Raw genomic sequence first — 23,188 nt, forward strand, 5'->3', positions numbered from 1 at the left:
AGGTGGTGGATCTTGGCCTTCAAATGTGCGGTATTTGATCTATAATTAGAACAACTGGATGTGTTAGGGCTATCTGCAACCTTAATCAGTCACTCCAGGAACTGGAAAGCTGAAGAACTTACTCGGAAGGGATTTCACACCTGGCTGTTTGGCCCAGCCCGGTGAAGTCCCATTTCATCACGCAGCCCTAATGACTCCCTGGGCTGTCACTCTCATCTGGTATTGCCAGAGGTCTGACTACCCCTTCTTGCAAAAGTTTGCAGCATCTGTGTGAGGTCAACTACAGCTCCCAGAGTTCCCAGGTGCTTCTCGATGCTGATTGGCGAGACGGTTGGCTCCGGAGGGGGGTGTCGGCCCCGCCTCCCCGGGAAACAGGCATCTGATTGGCTGCTCCGTGGGGCTCTTTTGTCCCCGCCCTCCTCCAGGGACCGCAGCGGGCTGACAGAGCCCGGCGAGCGCTGGCAGTTCTGCGGTGGGGATGCTGAGGAGCGCCGGCTTTGCGAGCAGCGCTGGCCACTGCGGACTTCCGAGGCACTCCGGGCCGTGAGAACCCCTGCTGCGTGACCAACCCCAGGCCTCCTAGGCCGGCCGCAGTTCCCCAAGCCGGGCTGGAAGGAGTGTCCGGCGTGGTAGCGCCGGTTCTCGGTATCCCGAGAGACACCCCGGGGTTCTCGAGCTTCCCCGGCGACCCCTAGCCCCGGCCTCCTGCGAGCGCTCGCCCCAGACCCCCTCGGGTGCCCCAGGCGCGGACGACCCGCGGCTGGGTCCTGGCGCACACCATGATCGTTGCGGACTCCGAGTGCCGTGCGGAGATCAAGGGCTACCTGCCGTTCGCCAGGGGCGGCGTCGCGGGCCCCGGGACCCGAGAGGTAAGCAGCAGTCGGGCGACACTGCTCTTCTCCAGCCACAGCAGAGCTTGGGGCTGTCCCGACCTAAGTCTGGAGCGGCCCCCGTGCTTAGGGTCTGGGAGCACGTAAGCCGGGACTAGGGTTGCATCAACTGCAGCCTCCTGTCTCTCTTCCCTCTCCTTGCCCTCCCCCCCCACCCAGCGGGGGAGGGGGCTGCGGAGCCCTCCCGGGGTCCTTCGGACTCCTGGCCAATGAGAAGGGACGCCTCCTCGTGGCTCCCCGGGTTTGTGCTCTGGTGGAGCGATCGTCTTCAAGTCCAGGCAAATCCCGGCCGGAGAGACCCGACCACTCCTCCTCCCCGCCCCCTTCCGCAGATTCCCTTCCTTTGGGTGGGGGCAGGCGAGCCCGGAGCTCTTTCTAGGATCGTTTTGTGCACCGATCGAGAAAGGAAGGGCCACCTGGGACTGGCCAGCAAAGATCGATTCCCCAGTCCCCACCTGCACCCCTGATCTGAAAATTGCCCAGAGTGCTTTAGGGGTTTGGTTGGCCGTTTGATCCTCGGCGGCAGCGGCTAGAGCTAGGGGAGAAAGCGGATAACCCTTGGTACACTCCCGAAGACTAACAAGTCTCGGGCTGCTCCCTTTTAAAATGTTCTAGGGTCCTCAAAGTTTGCTCGGAGACTAGAGGGACTTTGCAGGGAGGCAAGGTATAATGCTGTTTTAAAGCCCCCCCCTTTCCTTCCAGCAGCCTCGGCAATGAACGCTGTTTATTCTTTATGGAGCGCCTACTGTATGCCATGGTACAGGTTTTGTCTAAGACGGCAAATACAAGCTGTAGTGTAGCCCCATTTTACAGAATGAGAAAATTGAGAGCCTAAAGGGCTGAGAGAGAGGCTTCTTTCACTTAACCCTCATTCTTTGGCCTGTGTATGTGTAGGATTTTGGAGAATGCTTGATACGACAGAAGATATTGCTCTTTTTTTTTTTTTTCTAAGCCTAGAACAGTGGAAGGTGTATTGCCAGAGCTGGTGTATTGACAGACCAGTCTTGAGATGTGTGCATGACCCTAAGAAAATCCCTGTCCATGTCTGAGGAATGTCATTTCTGGAGGTTCTCCATCCAGTGGTCGATGGTTTCTTCGAATGATTTAGGAATCTGTGTAAAGAAACAACCCCACGGTTCTGCCTATTCTTTTCTGGTCACTTTTGTCTGTTTGCTTTGTGGACAATGTTGTCCATGAGAACACCTGAGCATTGGGGTGAGTGCTGGATTCTGATCCCACCCTCCACTTTCTTACTGGGTTATCTTGGTTAAGTGATCACTTGATTGCAGTCTCTTGCATAGGGATTTGATGGTATCTTTAAAAGATTATTGGAGAAATTAAAATACAAGCACAGGGCCTGATCTACAAGAGCTAGTTCCAGGACAGGCTCCAAAGCTACACAGAGAAACCCTGTCTCAAATAAACCAAAATAAATAAATAAATAATAATAATGCAAGCAAAGGCCTGAAGCTGTGTGCCTGGAACATATTTATTGCAGGGAACATGCCACTGCATTAAAATGCTAGCTTCTGTCACATTGGCTTAGCAGACATCCCCTCCCTACCCCGAGTGCCTCTCAAGAGACTTCCTGAGTCTATTCTCTGATGCCTGAGGGGGAGAGCCATTGCATGTCTTCTCTCCACAGTGCCTGGTAGGGAAGAAAATCTCAGGTGGTCAGGGAGATGGGGTGCCTTAGAGGAAGCCTCTTCCAATCCCACCATTTTGAGACAGGATCTCACTCTCTAGTACAGTCTCTTGCTGACCTTGTGACCATCTTCCCACCTCAGCCTCCTGAGTGCTGGGATTACAGGTGTCCCTCAACACTGCATTTAAGAAAGTCACTTTACAGTATTGGAGTAAGCTGGTAATGCTTGCAACATTCTATATCTTCTACTCCCTCAAGAAAAGACGATCTGCACACCTTTAATCCCAGCACTTGGGAGGCAAAGGCAGGTGGATCTCTGAATGCAAGGCCAGTCGGGGCTGCAGAGCCAGTTCCAGGACAACCAGGGCTACAAAGAGAAACTGTCTTCAAAAACCAAAATAGACAAATAAATAAATAAATAAATAAATAAATAAATAAATAAATAAAAGAGCCGGGCACTGGTGGTGCACAACTTTAATCCCAGCACTTCCAGAGGCAGAGACAGGTGGATCTCCATGAGTTCAAGGCCAGCCTGGTCTATAGAGCAAGTGCCAGGAGAGGCTCCAAAGCTATACAGAGAAACTCTGTCTTAAAAAAAATAAAAAATAAATAAATGAGAAAACATGTCCTTAAAGGTGTCTGCTTTAAGTAGAATCCTGCGAAGACAGGGTACCCATTTTCCAGAATGTAGTCCCCAAGACTGAGGAGGGCCAGATGGATAGTTCTTTCAGACCCACCTTCAGAGTGTCAAGCCTTCAGATATGCCTGTCTCCAAAAAATTCCAAGGGGCTGACTTTTGTGTTGGGTGGTATGTTTTCAAAACCATATTGGATTCTAGAATAGCTTCCTCAAAGAGTCACTTCCTCAGAAAAGCTTTTCTTTCCCCACCAGATACTGTTTCTGGTCCCTTCTCCATTGTGAGCTAGCTCCACATAAGCTGGGCCTTTCTGCCTTACTTTCCTGAACCAGTGACCCTGCAGGGCTCACCTTTCTCTGTGACTAAGTGCTTAACTAAACCCTTGTGGACTGTTGAGGCTCTGAAACCCCACATTCACTGTGCCAGGCCAGAGCTTTGGTCCCTTGTCTCTAAAGAGGGGACAACAAGTTCTGTTTTTCTCGGGGTGGCTGGGAGGAAATGAGGTGCTTGTGAGGTCAAACATGTAAGGATTTTAGCTTGGGGCCCCGTCCATTCTGTCTGCCTCTCTGCTGGTGCTGCTGCTATGTCTTCACCTCAGCCGGAAACCCGGGCTCCTATCTGGATTCAGCTGACAGATAGTGGGCAGTGCCAGACCTTCCCAGCTGGCAGAATGATTTAGCAGGGGTCTCTAGCTGAGTCCTGGGGCTGGCAGACTCCAGAGAACGAGAACAAAAGCTGGGCTACTCAGAGGGGCCAATGCAGCTAGTGAATAGTACTCTGAAAGTCAGTTTATGCTGGGTTTAAATGACCAGGTCTGGTGCCATTTCCAGAAATTTAGGTTAGAGTGGAAAGGGCCTTGGCCAGGCCAGGCATTTCTGGGCTCAAATTGCACTTTAAACACTTGTTAGTTGATTTTTAGACATTTAATTGACTCCCTTATGCAAAATAATCCCCACAACATAGAAACTGATAAGGATCAGATGTAAATGGAGCAGGAGCTCTTGGGTTTAACTCAAAAGTTACTGTCTAGCAAGCGCTTGAATTAGGAGCCTAGCTGTGTTCCCTGAGGCAGGTAGTCCTTTTTACCATTCAATGGTCTAAAGATCCCCTAGTGAGTCTTCCCAGTGAGCCGTGTGACTTCATTTTTCGTTGGCCCTCTGTTGCCTCATCTGACAAAATTTAGTGCTGGTAACTCCAGGCACGATGGCACACATCTGTAGTCCCAGAATTTAGGAGTTTTGCCCTGAGTTCAAAGTTGCAAAATTAGTTCCACCCCTGCCTCCCTGTGCTACAAAGTGAGACCTTGTCTCAAAACAACAAAACAATTTAGAACTAGTGTGGTGTAGAGGCATAAAAGTTGAAAGTTTTAATCCCGACTGGCTACATATCGAAACTTAGTCTCAAAAAATTAACTAAGCTAAATTCAAATTAAGCAAAAATTCAAGATTTTTGTTGTTGTAGTCACATGTCAAGTGTCTGGGCATGAAGAACCACTAGGGACCAGCATGTGTATGAGGCAGTGCAGACGCAAAACATTGCCCATGTAAAAAGTTCTATTCATACTCTTTTTTTTTTTTTTAATTTAGGAAAATGTCCCACAGACTTGCCTATGGGCCAATCTGGTAGAGACATTTTCTTCCTCTTTTTAAAAATAATTTATTATTTTTATTTCATGTGCATTTGTGTTTTGCTCCAGATATGTCTGTTTGAAGATGTCAGATCCCTTGAAACTGGAGTTACAGGCAATTATGAACTGCCATGAGGCTGCTGGGAATTGAACCTCAGGTCCTCTGGAAGAGCAACCAGTGCTCTTAACTGCTGAGCCATCTCTGCAGCCCCTGAACTCTTTTTTTTTTTTTTTTTTTTTTTTTTGAGTTATTTTGTTGAGCTGGGCAGTGGCGGTACATGTTTTTAATTCCAGGCAGAGGAAGGCTCTGTGAGTTCAAGGCTATCCTGGTCTACTGAGGGAGTTCCAGGACAGCTTAGGCTGTTACACAGAGAAACTCTATCTCAAAACAAAACAAAAGCTATTTTCTTTTTAATTTTATGTTTGTTTGTATGTATGTATATATATATATATATGTGTGTGTGCGTTGTGGGGGTGTGCATGTGTGGATATGTGCACATGTGTGCAGGTGCCCACTGAAGCCAGAAGGGGAAGTTGAACTGCCTGGTGCCAGAGGCAGCAATGTAGATGCTGGGAACTAAATTTGGGTCCTCCATAAGAGGAGCAAATGGTCTTAACCACTAAACCATCATCACTTCAGTCCCAAAAGTTCTACTGGACTAATGTACCTGACATAAGAGCAATAACAGGAAACTAGACCCTTTGTGCCCTTAAGGCAAAGAGTCCCTGTGGAGGGTGTTTGGGGACAGGTAGTGAATTCCTAAGGCCCTGAGCAGATAAGGAGTTTCTCATTCTTGGCAAACTCTGGTCACTGGTTTGTATAAACCTTGGTTGTTGAGCATAGGGAATGACTTCCACGCCGGCAGGAACCTGGTCTATATTCACCTCTCCCACTTACTTCCTCACTGAGTGACCAGAAGTGACTTGCATCTGGAAAGCTTCAGCCCTACCTTTTACCTTCAAGTTCTGATAGTACATGCCAGGTCAGTGCTTATGCCAGTGGAACCAGGGAATACCTAATCCTGTTATTACTCAACATTGTTATTGACTGTCTGTCCCAGGGAATGGGAGGGGGGCTGGTTTGGTGGTGTCACCTCTTGGCAGTGAGAGCCTGCTCCTCCAGCTTTCCCAGGACTTGCCCAGATGTCAAGGTCAAGGGAACATTCCGGATACTGGAGCCATGGATTCCAACCCCTAGTCTTGCATTCAGGACGTTCCAGCGTCCCCCGTGGCTGAACACTGGTCCCCTCCATCTTCACAGGCTCTGCAGCCTTCGCAACCTACCTCAAAGGTCACCTACCTCTCCAGTAGTTTTTCCTGTCCTGTTAAACTAAAATACCACACAGGCTCGCTCCCACCCTGCCATTACTCATTGTGAGGCTTCATCCTGTGCATCATTTGTTTGCTTTCTCCCTGGGAACTGAGTGATAGGAAAGCTGGCTGAGATTTTGTCTTTTCACAGCTGTAATTCATACTGCCTTGTAATACAATCAGAAAATTGTCAAATGAAGAAATTAATTCTGATTTTACCTGGAAAGCACTCAGTGTTGTGCTGTGTATCCGAAATAACAATGGCATAGTAAATGGCACCAACAGCGTTTCCCCCTCCTCCCTCTCTGTAAGGATTGCTGGAGGTGGGACTTTGGGTTCCGTAACAAAAACAAAAGACTTCACAAAGGGATGCTAATGGACTCTGGGGCAGAGAGGCTCTTGTTTGAAATAACAATGAAGTTAATGACAGGGGACTTTTATCAAGTGCTCTCTTTGGTGGAGGTGCTGAGGTAAATCCTGTGGCTTAGTCCCATTAAATCCTTGTGACTAACCAATGAAACTCCCATTATTCTAGGAGGAAACTGAGGCTCATGTAGATAGCTGGTAGGTGTAGCTATTTTTTTCTTTTTTGTTTTGTTTTTTGTTTTTTCCAGACAGGGTTTCTCTGTGTAGCTTTGGAGCCTATCCTGGCACTCGCTCTGGAGACCAGGCTGGCCTCGAACTCACAGCGATCCGCCTGCCTCTGCCTCCCGAGTGCTGGGATTAAAGGCGTGCACCCCAACGCCCAGCTGGGTGTAGCTATTAATTTTTGTTTTATTTATTATTTGTGCTAAGCCTTGAACTCAGGGCCTTGTGCAGACTAGGCATGGCTACTTGGGCTGTGCTTTTGGCTCCCTCTATGGCTGCACTCTACAGAGAAGCTATGGTCCCAGCCTCTAAACCTCCTATCTTTAATTGTACTCTACATTATAATTATTTGTTTTGCTGGGAAGAGCTGATGGGTCTAGAACATCTCTGAGGACCCAGGGGCATTGTTTCCTCCCCGTGCTGGCTCTTGGCTCAGACAATTCCAAAGCAGTTCCCTGTCCCTTCTGGGAACATCTAGAGGCCCTTATTTCTCTGCCTGTGCTGCTGATGTATCCTTTTTCGCCTCTTCATTTTAATTTTTCATCTTAGAATTTTAATATTTGCATATTCCACATACACCCCAGTGGTTTTGTTTGTTTTGAGGCAACATCTCACTGTGTAGCCCAGTCTGGCCTCAAACTCCTGATCCTCTTGCCTCAGCTGCCTCCCCAGTGCTGGCAGGTGTTTGGCCTGGCCCCACTGTGCTTTTTCTGTCTGTCCTTAGGTCCTCCGGAGTGAGGGAGGCCCAGTCACTGGAGTCAGCAGCTCTTATCTCCCAGACAGAGCTGTTGGGCATTTTCTCAAGTGAGGGAGGAGGGGAGTTGTAAAGGGAGTACTTGGGATTATGGTGTTTCTGCATGAACTCAGACCAGCCCAGCACGCTACCTCTTAGAAGTGTGGGTTGAAGGCCTCCATGGAAGCTAGCGGTGTTCAACGCCTTTAATCCCAGCACTAGAGAGGCAGAGGCAGGTGGATCTTCTGAGTTCTTGGCCAGCCTGGTGTACAGATCGAGTTCTAGGATAACCAGGGCTACACAAAGAAACCCTCTCTCAAAAAAGTATGGGTTGAAAGGAACAGCCTGGTCGCATTTTATCCTTAGAATTTAGACACAGAGAGCTTAAGTAACTTTCTCAAACTACACAGCAAATTAGCAGCAGAACCAGTATACATACCTAAGGCCTTCTAGAATCCTTATTTCTTTCTTTTGTCACCTTATAGACCTCAGAGGTTGTCTCTCATTTAGGGGACTTTTGGCCACTTTTACAAAAAAAAAAAAAAAAAAAAAAAAAGGCTAGAGTATAGTTTTTGAGTCCTTGAACATGTGAAGTACTAAGCCTAGATCTTACCAGGAGAAAGGGCTGGGGGACAGTCCCTTTATAGTGAAGGCAGAATTATTATTTGGATCAGTTATGTCAAGGCTTGTATGGAAAGCCCCACACTGCCCACACTGACTGACATTCGGAAACTAAATGAATAAATAGAATGTTCTCCCAGACCCTGTCTCTAGGAGTAGGAGAAGCAGCGTCATTGAATGCATGGCTGTGGCTCAAATAATCTCAAGTCAGAATAGCTCCCGGCCTTGGAGTCCCCTACTTCACTTTGCTTTCTGCTTTCATTCACTGAGCAGAATGAATGACCTGGCCCTGCTCACCACAAAATGCAGCTTAGAAGAGGCCCTTAGTGGACAGTGTGTGTGGAGGCAGGAACACCGGGAACTGTGCAGCTGCAGACAGTAGACCTGACAGTAGACCTGGGAAAACCATAAAGCTCCAAAGGGGATGTGGCTGAGCTGCCTATTTACCTGGTAGGCTTCAGTAAGGGGAGGTTGTGTTTTAAGTGACTGGGTCAGATTCACACTCCAGAAAGTTAATCTGGTTACCGGGTATCAGATGGATACTGGGTAGTGGATGGATGGGAGAGGGCAGCCAACTGCAGGCAGGAGCGGTTGGTGAGGCACTGAGTGGTGATAGCCTAGAAAATATGGAGGGAAGGATAAACAAATGACCGTTTGCAGGGCTGTGACCGGTGCTGCTCAGTGTAGAATATGCCCAGCATGCCAAACATCATGCCTTGGTTCATCCTTAGAGAAGGGGAAAAAAAGAAGGAAAGAAAGGTGATTATTCGAGAGGAATTGAAGCTTCTTCATAGACATGTAGGGTGGTAACTGGCTTTGGAATATAAAGAGTTCTTGTTTTAAAAGGGTCTCCCCCTCAGCTCCAACTTACTATGTAGACCAGACTAGCCTGGTAGCCTGGCGCGTGTGTGTGTATGTGTGTGTGTGTGTGTGTGTGTGTGTGTGTGAGAGAGAGAGAGAGAGAGAGAGAGAGAGAGAGAGAGAGAGAGAGACGAGAGAGAGACGAGAAAGAGATCAGAGGACAATGTATAAGGTCTTAACTCTATAGTAAGGTCTCTTTCTAACATGCTGGTGCCCAGAGATTAAATTTAGGTCTTCACACTTGGTGGCAAGCCCCTTTACCCACTGAGCCATCTCTTTGGCCTCTATAACTGCAAAGACACTGGCCTCCTGGAGGAGATAGGCTACACAACAGTTGTCTATTTCCTTCCTCTGGTCCCTCCCACTCAACTAGGCTGGGGTTTCTGGTTCCTTGCTGAGTTCCTGAGCAGGGTCAGCATTGCTGTGCCCTCTTACCTGCTTTCCCATTTGCTACTCACCAAACGGGTCTAAATGTTACTTCCTGGCTCCTCCACTCGTATGTACTCAGAGGTAGTTTAGAAACGCATTGTCCCAGGGTTGGGGAAGGGCTAATAGTCCTCCCCATCCTCCTGCCAAATAACCACCACGTGTTTTTTCCACAGGAGCATCAGGAGGGCCGGGCTCGGCGAGGCCCTAGAGGACCCAGTGCCTTCATTCCAGCAGAGGAGGTGAGTTTGGAAGAGGGGTAGATCAGTATCTTTTATTTTCCCACTCCTGATTTATTTAATTTCATAAAAAAGCTCTTGAAACCCCCGGGCAGTGGTGATGCACACCTTTTACCCAAGCACTCTGGAAGCAGAGGCAGGCAGTTCTCTGTGAGTTTGAGGTCAGCCTGGTCTACAGAGTGAGTTCCAGGACAGCCAGGGCTACATTGAGAAACCCTGTCTTGGTGTTTGTAGGGGGGGTGGGGGGGATGATAGTGACACGGCCAAACTTGAGATTCCCAACCTAGTACTTATAACTATGTAATAAGACAAGAGACAGCCAGGCGTTGTGGTGCGCACCTGTAATCCCAGCACTTGGGAGGCAGAGGCAGGCGGATCTAAAAGACAAGAGATATATCCATGTCTCCACTGACCCATGATTACTTATAAAATGGTACATATTACCAAACATATGCTTTAAAATTAGCATCTGTTTGTTTATTGTTTTTTTGGTGGCTGGAGCACTGATTTCTCTTGACACAGTGGCTCATGCTTGTAATCCTAGTACTTGGGAAAGCAGAGGCAGGGGGATTGCTATAGGTTTGAAAGAAGCCTGGGCTCCATAGCTGAGGTCCATCAGGGCTAAGGAGAAAGACTTTCAAAAGGGGGGGAAAAGGTGGGGCAGGGAAAGCAAGCTCACTCTGGTCATTTAACAGAACCAAGGTCATGGTTCAATGCTTGTTTTTGTTGTTCTCTTTACAGCAGGAACACTTTTCATCTAGAGAATTGGTTCATCCTTCACTTTGTTGTTACTTTGATTTTGCAAAAAGGTCTTAACTCTATAGCCTGGGTGGCCTCACAGTGAGTGATCTTCCTGCCTCAGCCTCCTTCATGCTGGGATTACAGATGTGGGCCACTGCAGCTGGCCCATTGTTATGCATTTACCTTTCTCTGTGCTAAGAATCTGATCTAGTGCCTCACACCATGTCCCCGCCCTCCCCCCCATGCTGAGCTACATCCCTAACCCCCACTCATTCACTCCTTTACCTGTCCTTAGGAACCTGGGATAGAGAATAAGGCAGACAAAAACCTTTGCTGTCTTGAAGCTTGCCTTCTGGTGTGTGGGTAATATGGTAATGCCTTCAGAATACACATACAGAGGAATTTTTTTTGTAGAGGGATGGAGTTTTCCATTTCCTGTTTTTCTGGTTTTGAGATGGCATTACTCTAGTCCAGGCCTACCTAGAACTCACTGTGTAGATTAGACTGCCCTTGAATTTATGCTGTCTTACATGTAGGCCAAGTGGCTTGTGGCCTGCTAACAAAACATCGAAGTTCTCTTCCCCCTCCTTTGTAATATAAGGTGAACAGCCACCCATTGGCATTTACATCTATAGCCCAGCATTTTATTTTATTTATTTATTTGTTTGTTTGTTTGTTTGTTTGTTTTTGAGACAGGGTTTCTCTGTGTCTTTGGAGGCTGTCCTGGAACTAGCTCTTGTAGACCAGGCTAGTCTCGAACTCACAGAGATCCACCTGCCTCTGCCTCCTGAGTGCTGGGATTAAAGGCGTGCGCCATTAGCCCAGCATTTTAACCTCACATGTTGTTCTTATATTTTATTTTTACACTTATAAAAATTTTTTTGCTGTTGTTTTTGTTTTTTGAGACAGGGTTTCTCTGTAGCATTGAAGGCTGTCCTGGAATTCATTCTGTAGACCAGGCTGGTCTCGAACTCACAGAGATCCACCTGGCTCTGCCTCCCAAGTGCTGAGACTAAAGGCGTGCACCACCAACACCCGACAGAAACCCTTCTTTTACTTTAAAAGAAAAAAAAGGAAAGAAACAGGCCTTGCAGTTCATCTAGATGAGAATCCTGTTCCTGTCACTTATCAGATCTGTGGCTTCAAGCAGATCTGGTTTTTTCATCTATTAATGGGAGAAAATAATAGTATTCACCTCACAGGACAAGTTCAAACACTCAAGAAGATTCATGATTGGATAGCTATCTGTTAGATGAGTGAATCAGTCAGGGCTGGGAATGGAGTTCAGTGGTAGAACACTTGTTTACCATGCACAAGGCCCAAGGTTTGGTACCCAGCTCCACAATAATAAATTTAAAAAAAGGTAAGGAAGAAAGAGAGGAAGAGGGGCTGTGGTGCACCTCGGTGCAAATGCTAGAGTACATGCCTGACATCTACAAAGCCCGGGGTTAGATCCTTAGCTCCACACAAACTGGTCATGGTGATGAAAAAAGTCCCATGAGGTTAAACAGCTCTACATGAGAAACTCTGGGCCTGTGAACTGTTCTGCACTTCCCCCTACCCTCCACAGCTTTCTGCATTTGCCATGTGAGAGAGAAATCCTATGAAGAGAGGAGAAACTTGACATTCTTTTTTTTTATTGCCGGGGATGGCAATAAAACCATGGGCCTCATTCGTGCTAAGTGTTCATTTCACCACTGAGACACACTCCCCAGTCTCCAACAACCATTCCTAATTTCTCTGCCTAAATCTTCATCTGTAAAATGGGAGAAGGGGGGTGGGGAGACACACATCTTTAATCCCAGCACTCCCTAGGCAGAGACAGGCAGATCTCTAAGTTCCAGGACAGCCAGAGAGAATCCCTGTCTCAAAACACTTTAAGGAGGGGGCGGGAGCTGAGGACATGGTTTAGTGGTAGGATATTCACCTAACATTCGTGAAGGCATAGGTTTGATCCTCAGCATTGAAAAGAACATTCATTATAAAATTAAAAATAGAGAAAAATTGAACTCTTAATTTCCTAGCTGTTTTGAGGATTGAGTGAGTTAATACATATATGAAGTACTTGGACAGTGACAGACATGTATAATTTACATAAAGTACCTAATAAGTGTTGGTTTAATCAGTTTCCTCTTTTGGACGTGGATGGCAAGTGTTCAGTCTCCTACTATTATAGCTATATAATGCAACTCTATATATTTAAAACAAAAGAGAGGCTGGTCTGTGTGGGGGGCAGAAGGGAACCCATGCTCTCCTCTTTGCCTAGCAGATCCTTCCCGAAGGAGCTGAGAGCCTGGAGCAGCACCTGGGACTCGAGGCTCTGATGTCCTCCGGGCGGGTGGATAATCTGGCGGTAGTGATGGGCCTCCACCCCGACTACCTTAGCAGCTTTTGGCGTCTCCACTATCTGCTGCTGCATACAGACGGGCCCCTGGCCAGCTCTTGGCGTCACTACATTGCCATCATGGTAAGTTTATCCAGGCCTGGGCCTCGCAGGGGTGGCCAAATGGTAGTTCTAGCTTCAGATTCATTTGCTGGGACTCTCCTGAGTTGATTTTTTTTTTTTTTAGGTGAAGAGGAAGTGTTCAGTTTTACCCGATAATGTCCACGGGATTTTAGGTTTTAAAGAGCGGCTCTTTAAGTGTTCTTTACAGATGGGACAACTGAGGTGCAAAGGGGTCAGATGACCAGCAAGCTGGTGGCAGAGCTGAAGTTAGAATATAGATTTTTTTTTTTCTCCCTCTTAGATCTCAGGGGGATCTTTCCAGAATGGGGCACGGAAGGCGGGTAACTCAGGCTTATCACCTCCCTCCATAGGCAGCTGCCCGCCACCAGTGTTCTTACCTGGTGGGCTCCCACATGACCGAGTTCCTGCAGACTGGTGGTGACCCGGAGTGGCTGCTGGGCCTCCACCGGGCACCTGAAAAGCTTCGCAAACTCAGTGAGATCAACAAGTTGCTGGCACATCGGCCGTGGCTCATCACCAAGGAGCATATCCAGGTATGATAGGCGGAAGGTTGGCTCCTTGAGGAAGCCTGGGGGCTGGGCTGGAGTCGCTCAGGGGCAGCCACTAAGTGGGTTAGCGCTCTCTCCCTTCCAGGCCTTACTGAAGACTGGAGAGCACAGCTGGTCCCTGGCTGAACTCATCCAAGCTCTGGTCCTGCTCACACACTGCCACTCCCTGGCCTCCTTCGTGTTTGGCTGTGGAATACTTCCTGAAGGAGACGCAGAGGGAAGTCCTGCCTCACAGGCACCCTCGCCCCCCAGTGAGCACGGAAGTCCCCCAAGTGGAGACCCATTGAACAACTCTGGGGTAAGTCGTGATCCTGGATCTTGCTTTCGTGTGGGAGAAAGCTGGTGCGGCCTCTGCCCTGGGAATAGAAACCATGGCTTTCCAGTCTCTTCACAGTGAGAGGCTACAGCAAAATTGCTTGGCTTTAAACTCTGGTTTGTTTGTTTTGTTGTTGGGTTTTTTGTTTTGTTTTTCGAGACAGGGTTTCTCTATGGCTTTGGAGGCTGTCCTGGAACTAGCTCTTGTAGACCAGGCTGGTCTTGAACTCACAGAGATCCACCTGCCTCTGCCTCCTGAGTGCTGGGATTGAAGGTGTAGGACACCACCTCTTGGCACCAGCTGATTTTTGTTGTTGTTTGTGGATGTTTTTGGTTTTATTGTTATTTTTGAGGCAGGGTCTTACTCTGTAGCCCAGGCTAGCCTCAAACTCATCGTGATCTCCTATATCCCCATCTTCTCAATGTGCTAGGATTAGAGAAGTGAGCCACCATGTCTGACATTTTTTGTCCCGTTGACTATACAAAATGTAGGCGTTGGTATAGCTCAGTGGTGACTGCCTAGTCTGTGTGAGTTCAATCAGCAACAGGACCAAAAACCAAACAACAGGGGGTGGAGAGATGGCTCAGTGGTTAACAGCACTGGCTGCTGGGCTGTGGTGTTGCACGCCTTTAATCCCAGCACTCGAGAGGCAGAGGCAGGTGGATCTCTGTGAGTTCCAGGCCAGCCTGGTCTACAGAGTGAGGTCCAAGACAGTCAGGGCTGTTTCACAGAGAAACCCTGTCTCAAAAAACAAAAACCACCAATCAACAGAAACTCCCATAATCCCAGAACTGAGGAGGCAGAGGCAGACGATCTCTGAGTTGAAGGCCAGCCTGATCTACATCCTCAGTTCCAGCACAGGTAGGGCTACACAGTGAATAACACCCTGTCTCAAAAAACAAACAAAACCAACCCCTGTGGAAGACTCACAGAGTATGTGCTGCCCTGTGTGTGGTAGCTGGCTCAGAAACACCCTAGTTCTTTCTGATCACTCAGGAAGGCCTAGAATGTATCAAATCTGAGTGGAGCTTTCCAGAGGACCGTGAAGGGAGGAGGACAAGATGGTAATTCCTGGGTTCTTCCTACAGGGCTTCGAAGCCGCCCGTGATGTAGAAGCCTTGATGGAACGCATGAGGCAGCTGCAGGAGAGCCTGCTGCGAGATGAGGGAGCTTCCCAGGAGGAAATGGAGAACCGTTTTGAGCTGGAGAAATCAGAAAGTCTGCTGGTAACCCCCTCAGGTACAGGATCACAGATGTCTGTGCTAGGGACTGCCTCTCTCCCTACCCTTCTGATGGGAGCAGACACCTCCATGCACCATGCCTTCCTTCCAAGAGGCTCTGCATGGCCTTGTGTTCAGATCTGCCTTTGAGTCCTGGTCTGTTAGCCCTTCAGGGTTAGTGTTGGGTAGATGGAGCCAAGCTTAGAGCCTTTCCCAGGTTGAGCCATGCTATAGAACTACCACTATTACTGTTACAGGGCGCCTTGCCTTCCTGGTTCTTGGGCAGGAGTCTCCTCCTCCCCAGGAGTGGCTCTAACTAAAGTCTTCCCCACTTGGTGTGGGGAGAGGCTCTCTGTGGTCCCCTACTGTTGCTCCCCTTACCTCTCTGATGACGTGGAGCTCTAGGCTCAGCTTCTCTGACTCCTCTTTCTGCTATGGCCCTCAGCGGATATCCTGGAGACCTCTCCACACCCAGACATTCTATGCTTTGTGGAAGACCCCACATTTGGGTATGAAGACTTCACTCGTCGAGGGACTCAGGCCCCGCCTACCTTCCGAGCCCAGGTGAGGCTCCCTGCACTAGTGGTGTTCATTTCCTTAGATTTGCATATAAGCAGAGGCAAGTGCTTGCAATGGTTCTAAAGTTGGATACCTTCTCCCCACAAAAACCCATGAGTGTGCCAGGCAGTGATGGCGCACTCCTCTAATCGCAGGACTGGGAGGCAGACGCAGGTGGATCTCTGTGAGTTCGAGACCACCCTGGTCTACGAGCTAGTTTCAGGACAGCCAGGGCTATACAGAGAAACCCTGTCTCAAAAACAAAACAAAACAAAACAAAAACCCATAAGGGCAGTGAAGACCTAAGAGATCCCAATCCAGGGGAAAAGTCATCATCCTGGTTCACCTGCTTGGTCTCTCAGGTCCGTCCATAGCGTATCAGATTGTGGTGTAGGGAGGGTATGTTATGCAAAGCAAGGTGTGAATTCTAGCGTTCCAGAGGACAGATCTCTGGTCAGCCTTGGGTTTCCCAAGTCTTGCTCCCTGACCTCTTCCCTTATTCCTCAGGATTATACCTGGGAAGACCATGGCTACTCACTGATCCAGCGGCTCTACCCTGAGGGAGGACAGCTGCTGGATGAGAAGTTTCAGGTAGCCTACAGCCTCACCTATAACACCATCGCCATGCACAGTGGTGTGGACACCTCCATGCTCCGAAGGGCCATCTGGAACTACATCCACTGTGTCTTTGGCATCAGGTGAGCAAGTGCTCTCCAGGTTCAGGTCATGTGTATGCCATCAATCTTTCTTGAGCATACTGTCACTTTTAGTTTTTCTTTTCTTCTTGCCTATAGTAATCTTTCAAGGCAATTTATGTCTTTGCAGGTTTAAAGCTAATAAGCCTCTTTAAGCACTCTCCCAGAGATAACTGGGCTTTGCTTTGTTTGGCTTGTAATACAAAGAATTGAACCTAAGACCTTGTGCATGCTAGGCACTTTATGTTGTTTTATGTCATTTTACTTATTTATTTTTGATGTTTGGAAGCAGGGTATAACACAGACTAGCCTAGAACTTGTATGCTTCAGGTCAGGCTTGAGCTCTTGACACTCCTGCTGCCTTAGCTTCTAGGTGCTGGGGCTTAAAGGCCTGCTCGACCAAAGCACTTTAGCTATGGGTTCATGTGTGTTTGTATTGTGCACTCTACACAAATACAAACATCAAATGTACACACTACATAGACACATATTTTTTTGGTTTTTCAAGACAGGGCTTCTCTGTGTAACAGTCCTAGCTGTCCTAGAACTTACTCTGTAGACCAGGCTGGCCTCAAACTCACAGAGATCCACCTACCTCTGCCTCCCGAGTGCTGGGATTAAAGGCGTGCTCCACCACCATCCTGCTATAGACTCGTGTTTAAATTTCCAAATAGCACATCTTTTCCTGTAGTCAGTAAGGACAACACAGATACCCATCAGCAACAGACTTGAAATAATGATGTTTCCATTGTAACCTGTTATGCAGCTCATGAAAATTATGACCAGGAGTCAGGCATGTGGGAGGTTACCCACCAAAATATTAAGTCTGGTCATCTCTGTACAATATAGTACAGTGATTTATATAGTTTTATCTTGTTAAATCTTTTCTAGTTAAAAAAGTTTTATTTATTTTTATGTATGTGTATACATTCTCATGTGGGACACAACTTGCTGGAGTCGTTTCTCTCCTTCCACTGTATGGGGCAGAGGGACCAAACCGGGATCACTACTCTAGATGGCAAGCTCCTTTACTCACTGAGCCATATTGTCTGTCCACTGACTGGTGGTTTTGTTGTTGTTGTTGTCTATTTGTTATTTGTTTGTTTGTTTGTTTGTTTAGGAAAATTTTTTATTAAGTGATGTTATATGAGTATTTAGGTTGTTTGCAGGGTTGTTTCTTGTTTTTCTTTTCTATTGTTAGGGTTTTTTTTTCCTAAGTTCCTCCTCTCCCCACCCCCAAGAAGGAGTCTCTGTTGGCTCAAATTTGGGACCCCCTGTTTCTTTGGCCTCCCAGGTGTTGAGATTACAGCCATGTGCTTACCACCCCCGATGGCAGATTTTACTCTTATAAACATTATTCGCACTGACTAGTCTCATACACGAGTTCTCATTGATGAATCCTCGAAATAAAATGGTTTATCTAAGATATATAAAAAACTCTATTTATTCATTTATTTTTAAGGTAGGGTTTCACAACAGTCCAGATTGACCATGAACTCACAGCAGCCTATCTATTTCAGTCTTTCGTGTGCTGGGATAGGCTTTTGCCTTTGAGGGATGGGGGGGTGTTCCTGAGACCAGGTTTTTCTGTGGCTTTCGAGGCTGTCCTGGAACTAGCTCTTGTAGACCAGGCTGGTCTCAAACTCACAGAGATCCGCCTGCCTCTGCCTCCCGAGTGCTGGGACTAAAGGTGTGCGCCACCACCGCCTGCCCCGGCTTTCCTTTCTTTGTTGACTTGTTTTTTACTAATACCTGTAATTCCAGTACTGGGAAGGCAAAAACAGGAGGATCAGTTAGGTGTTCAAGGTCATCCTTCACTATATAACAAGTTCACCAGCTAGACTACAGGACTCTAAAAAATTAAAAAAACAAAAAACAAACAAACAAACAAACCACCAAAACTGCTGGGCAGTGGTGATGCACGCCCCGATTCTAGCACTTGGGAGGCAGAAGCAGGCAGATCTCTGGGAGTTCCAAGGCCCGCCTGGTCTACACAGTCAAAACCTTGTCGCAACAAAAAAAACAAAAACAAAAAAAACAAGAAGACCAAAAAACCCACCAAAATTGTGCAGGAGGTCACCTTATTTTATTGTATTCAGGTGTTTCCTTCCTGGTTTTCCCTATGCACATGCATAACTACACTGAGGAGAGACAAGCGGCTTCTAAACTCATTGCCAACTTGCTGTTGGATTTTGAAGCAGTTAATTGCCTTCTCTAGCTAGACCTTAGCTTGCCTGTCTGGTTTTAGCTGTGTCTCCTTTTTCCCACCACTGCTTCGTTCTCCAGGATCACCACTGACCTTCCTGTCACAGTGAGTGTAGGAGAGCTGGATTTGAAGTCATTCCCTGCTGTGGAGGGAATGCCTTCTTTGAATCTCAGTAAAATGAAATTGATGAACACAGTATATTGAATATGACAGAGTATGTAATTTGTAGGATTGTCACCGGCTCAGTCAGAATTCAATAGTGCGTGCTCATTGTTAGTGTTACTTAGAGTAGTCCTCTGTGAGCCTGGTAACCTATGACGCATGATGTCAGCTGTTTTCCGAGAGGAACCAGGCTTCTGATTGCTTCTTACCTTCTGGCTTTTCTGGCCACTCTCTGTTCCTCCTTCTGTAGGGTGGGGTGAGTGGGCCACTCTGCTTGTGAGATCAGGGCTTGAGTAACGCTGCCCGGGTCTTTTCCATCAGATACGATGACTACGACTATGGGGAGGTAAACCAACTCCTGGAAAGGAACCTCAAAATTTACATCAAGACCGTGGCCTGCTACCCAGAGAAGACAACCCGCAGGATGTACCACCTCTTCTGGAGGCACTTCCGCCACTCAGAGAAGGTAACAGCCATGTGGATGTGAAAAACAGCCAAGCCAGGCCTGTAGAAGAGCTAGAGAGTAGGACCCAGTGAGGATCACAGTGGGAACCTGGGCCTGTTGTCCTTGGTTAAATCCTATTCCACTGTGTGATTTCAGACTTCATTCAAATAAGGCACCTGGGGGCCTGTTCCCACAGACTTTGAGTGGCAGTTTGGCAGGCATAGGTTCAAATCAGTTTCTCTCACATAGGAGCACTGTGCCTTTGGACATGTGACTTTGCGTCTTTGAGCTTTTCCCCTTTATAATGAGAAGAGACACTGCCTGGGCTTCAAAGCTGGGAAGGCACAATGAGACTATATATGGAAGCATTTGATCCTTCACTGCAGCCAGCTAATGGTAGCTCTTTCAGACTTGGGAGATAAGGTACTTAGTCACGACAGGGGGCTTCCTCAGCAGTCACTGCACCAGATTGCACAGAGCCTTCTTAGCACAGGTCGGGGCATCTCGGTGGGAGGCGTGGGTGAGGTGAGTGCCCAGGGAACTGGTAGACTGGGAGGGAGGGCTGCAGAGCAGTTGTGAGCAAGCCTCTTTCTGTGCCCCAGGTTCACGTGAACTTGTTGCTCCTGGAGGCCCGGATGCAAGCAGCCCTGCTCTATGCCCTCCGTGCCATCACCCGCTACATGACCTGACTCCCTCCCACGCAGGACCAGCACCCGGAGCAGCCAACCCTGGGGCAGTGTCCTCTGTACAGGATTTCTGTGTCTGGAGACAGATCCAGGACGATCTCTGTCTCATGTCCATCCACCAGATGCTAAGGATGGGCATGTGTGCGGTGTGCAGCTCCCTGGGCAAGCCACACCTTCCTTTCTCTTGCTGGACTGCACAGGATTGTTGCACTGACTTTGGGGTCTCAGCTCTGCCCCTGGAGCTGGAAGACTAGGAAAGCCCAAGAGGCCATACCCCCTTGTCTTTCTGGCTCCTAAAAACAGATGAAGGCGAAAGGGTTGAGCTCAGATTTACATGCCAGCAGGTTGGGACCCAGGCAACACAAGTACTAGGACTGTCCTGGATTGGGAAGCCCCTGACTGCCCCTGTGGGAGAGGACCAAAGACCTCCAGGGACTGACACTCCAGGAAGCTCACCTTCCCTCCATCCTCATTCTCCAATTCATTACCTCCCATCCATCTGCCTTCCACCCATCAATGTGAAAGTCGGACTCACAGCTGGTCTGTGCACCCAGTTTCCCCAAAGCCTGTTCTGCTGGGCAGCCTGGTTTTTGGTTGCCTGAATATTGGTTCAGTTTTTTTTTCTTTTCCTTTCTTTCTTTTTTTTTTTTTTTTTTTTTTTTTTTGTCTCCTTTGCCCTCATACCCTTTTCTCCCATGCCTGTTGGGGTATGGCCTGGGAGAGGGGCCAAACACATCCAAAGAACATACTGTCTCTGGAGAGTTGGTTCCCATGTTGGTCCCTCTGCTGTCTGAAGAGTAATGAGTAAATGCCGATGAACTCTGTATTTGGGTCTTGTGGGCAAGGTCTGGCCTCTTAAGGACCTCACTGGAGCCAGAGTCAAGTCCTAGGAGGGAGGAGGTCCTGCTCTCGACTGTATTGCCATGCAGAGGCCGGTAGTCCATTCTTCTGATCCCTCGGGCTCTGCCAAGAATGCTTGCCAAAACACTGAGCCTTTCTCAGGTGGCACCAGGCCCACCCAGTAAGAGGCAGATACCAAGGTTCTCTTTCTCTTGGCTAAAATGCCGCATGTCTTGAATCTCACGGTTGCAGACCGAGGGGTTGGCCTCAGTTTCTCAAGGTTTGATGCTTTATGCTATCAGGCCAAACCATCAACAGCAGGCTGATTTTCTTGCAAGACCTTGAAGGCCTCTGGGATCCTTAGTCTACAGTCAGCCTTCCAAGGGAACCACCCCCACCCCAGTGTCCCATCTGTCTCCTCTCCTGGATTTAAATGGATTGCTTGGCAGAAGCAGCCAAGGACTGACTGGCACTTTACATAGCAAAACAACTGTGAATTCTGACTTCCCTTCCCCTTCCACCAGCAGTAAGTAGGTGCCTCCTCTGGGCCAGTCCAGAGGTGTCTGAGAAAGTCAAGAACACACTGCTGCTGTTCCCAACTCTCCTCCATTGGGCCAGGCAGAACAGGAGCCTGGCCAGTGTGCCACATTTCATACCCGTGCAGGCGCGGGACACAACTAGCACCCCCTCCAGGCTTGAAAGCCCTCCCTCAATGAAGGTGGGCAAGAGGGGAGGGGATCTCAGCATGGGGATATGTTCTAGAGGGACATGATGACGCTCGGTGTCCCCTGGGTGGGCGGGAAGGGTATTCAGTGTTAAAGTGCAGAAGTCTTTGGCCTTCCTTGTAAGCAGTTCTAGGTAATAGAAATAAAAGTTCGCTGAGGTTTGTTTTGTAGTTCTTGTTAATGGGATGTTTGTCCATTTCCTGAAGGTCAGAGTTCACATCCTAGCATAAGCCAAAAGCTGTGATTGCGTCATGGACTTGACCTCATGGCCTCTGCCCAGCCTGTGCCCGTGCCCAGTAATCGCAAGACTGGGGATTGCTGGCATTGGAAGTCAACTGGGACATGGCTGAGGCTCAGTGGCAGAGTTTGCCTTGTGTGTGAGGTCCTGGGCTTGATTCCTGGCACCACAAAACAAAGTCTGCCATTGCTTGGGTGGCCAATCCTGCCACCCATTTGGCATGTCTAGCACTGTGGACTAATAAATGGCAATGTTGTTTTCTGACTAAGGTGGCCCCGAGCTGGGTAGTAGAAGGCCACTTGTCTGAAGCTGCAGCCAGCTTGGAAGACATTTGCAATTGAGGCAACATAATATTGCTGAGGCCATGGAGCCAGTATCCCAGTGGGACTCTCCTGACCGAGGCCTTGGCACCCTACCTTCCTGTTTCCCCCCATTATTGGACATCAGTGTGACAGGGAGGATATTTGACCACCTGAGGATTTTCCCATCACATTGTGCTTCTTGTCTAGAACTGGAGGCAGGACCATCAAAGAGTTAAATATAGGGACAAGAAAAGGACCAGAGAAGGCACTGCTCTTGTGTAGAGGACCCGAGTTCAATCCTCAGCACCCACACACTGCCTATCACTCCAGCTCCAGGGATCTAACAGGCACCTGTGCACAAAAATAGAATCACACATCTTTTAAGAAAGTTAAATGCAGCCAGGCAGTGGGGGTGCATGCCTTTAATCCCAGCCCTGGGGAGGCAGAGGCAGGAAGATCTCTGAGTTCTTGGCCAGCCTGCTCTACAAAGCTACACAAAGAAACCCTGTCTGGAAAGAAAAAGAAAAAAGAAAGAAAGCACACACTTTTGATCCCAGCACTTGGGAGGCAGAGGCAGGCAGATCTCTGTGAGTTCGAGGCCAGCCTGGTCTACAAGAGCTAGTTCCAGGACAACCTCCAAAGCAATACAGAGAAACCCTGTCTTGAGAAAAAAATTTTTTTTTTTAATGTTAAAAAATTAAAGGCTGGTTACTGGTGATGCACACCTTTAATCTCAGCACTCGGGAGGCAGAGGCAGGTGGAAAACTGTGAGTCTACAAAGCAAGTTCCAGAACAACCAGGACTGTTACACAGGGAAACCCTGTCTAGAAAAACCAAAGGAAAGAAAGGAAGAAAGAAAGAAAGAAACCCTGTCTACAAAAACAAAACAAAAAGTTAAAAAAAAAAAAAAAGAGTGATGTCTCCAGGGGTGTGGGGGTGGAGAGGTGTCTTGGTCCTGCCTCAACAAGATGATGGGACAGCCTTAGTAGACTTCCTAGCTACCTTACCTTCTCCATGGAGCAGATGGGAAGAGGGGAGGAGGGAGGAGGAACTGGGATTGGAATGTAAAAAAAATAATAATAATAATGAGATGTCTCAAAATATCCTGACACATGTATGTATACCAGGCACGCGTGCGCACACACACAATTTTCAAAAACATAGAAGAGTTAGATTCATTCCCTAAGTTGTGCCTGTTTACTTAAAAGTGTTGACCTTCATCAAGATACTTGGTACCAGGATGTAGACAGATTTTATTTTGGACTGCCAATTCATAAAAAAATGACATGGAGACTTACTAATCATGAAAGCTCAGCCTTAGCTTAGGCTTGTTTCTAATTAGCTCTTAAAACTTAAATTAGCCCATTTCTCTTACTCTGCGGGCTGCCACGTGGCTGGTGATTTTTTTACCTCTCTCATATGTCCAGCTTCATCTCTTCTCCCTCTCTCTGCCGGGAAGTC

At 48.0% G+C, this 23,188-nt stretch overlaps 1 protein-coding gene across 2 annotated transcripts; it reads left to right on the forward strand.

Moving 5' to 3' along the window:
* Positions 1-467: 467 nt before the first annotated feature.
* Positions 468-21,357, forward strand: Sesn2 (sestrin 2). 2 transcript variants are annotated; one of them, XM_027399515.2, is made up of 10 exons: positions 468-869; positions 9,516-9,581; positions 12,586-12,786; positions 13,137-13,319; positions 13,420-13,632; positions 14,739-14,889; positions 15,316-15,434; positions 15,936-16,126; positions 18,813-18,957; positions 19,539-21,357. In XM_027399515.2, exons 1-10 carry the CDS (start codon positions 780-782, stop codon positions 19,623-19,625), a joined length of 1,446 nt encoding a protein of 481 aa, XP_027255316.1. In that variant the 5' UTR covers positions 468-779; the 3' UTR covers positions 19,626-21,357. The 2 variants fall into 2 exon arrangements, with proteins under 2 accessions (XP_027255316.1, XP_027255317.1); XM_027399516.1 differs by having other exon boundaries at positions 469-869; positions 12,589-12,786.
* Positions 21,358-23,188: the final 1,831 nt, after the last annotated feature.

Source organism: Cricetulus griseus, chromosome 2 (assembly GCF_003668045.3).
Source record: "Cricetulus griseus strain 17A/GY chromosome 2, alternate assembly CriGri-PICRH-1.0, whole genome shotgun sequence".
NCBI classification, from domain to species: Eukaryota; Metazoa; Chordata; class Mammalia; order Rodentia; family Cricetidae; genus Cricetulus; species Cricetulus griseus.

Excerpts from the sequence above, each read along its gene's own strand:
- Sesn2 (XM_027399515.2), top strand. The coding sequence starts at position 780 with ATGATCGTTGCGGACTCCGAGTGCCGTGCGGAGATCAAGGGCTACCTG. Across the intron at positions 12,787-13,136 it reads GTCACTACATTGCCATCATG|GCAGCTGCCCGCCACCAGTG; the intron begins GTAAGTTTATCC and ends CTCCCTCCATAG. Across the intron at positions 16,127-18,812 it reads CACTGTGTCTTTGGCATCAG|ATACGATGACTACGACTATG; the intron begins GTGAGCAAGTGC and ends CTTTTCCATCAG.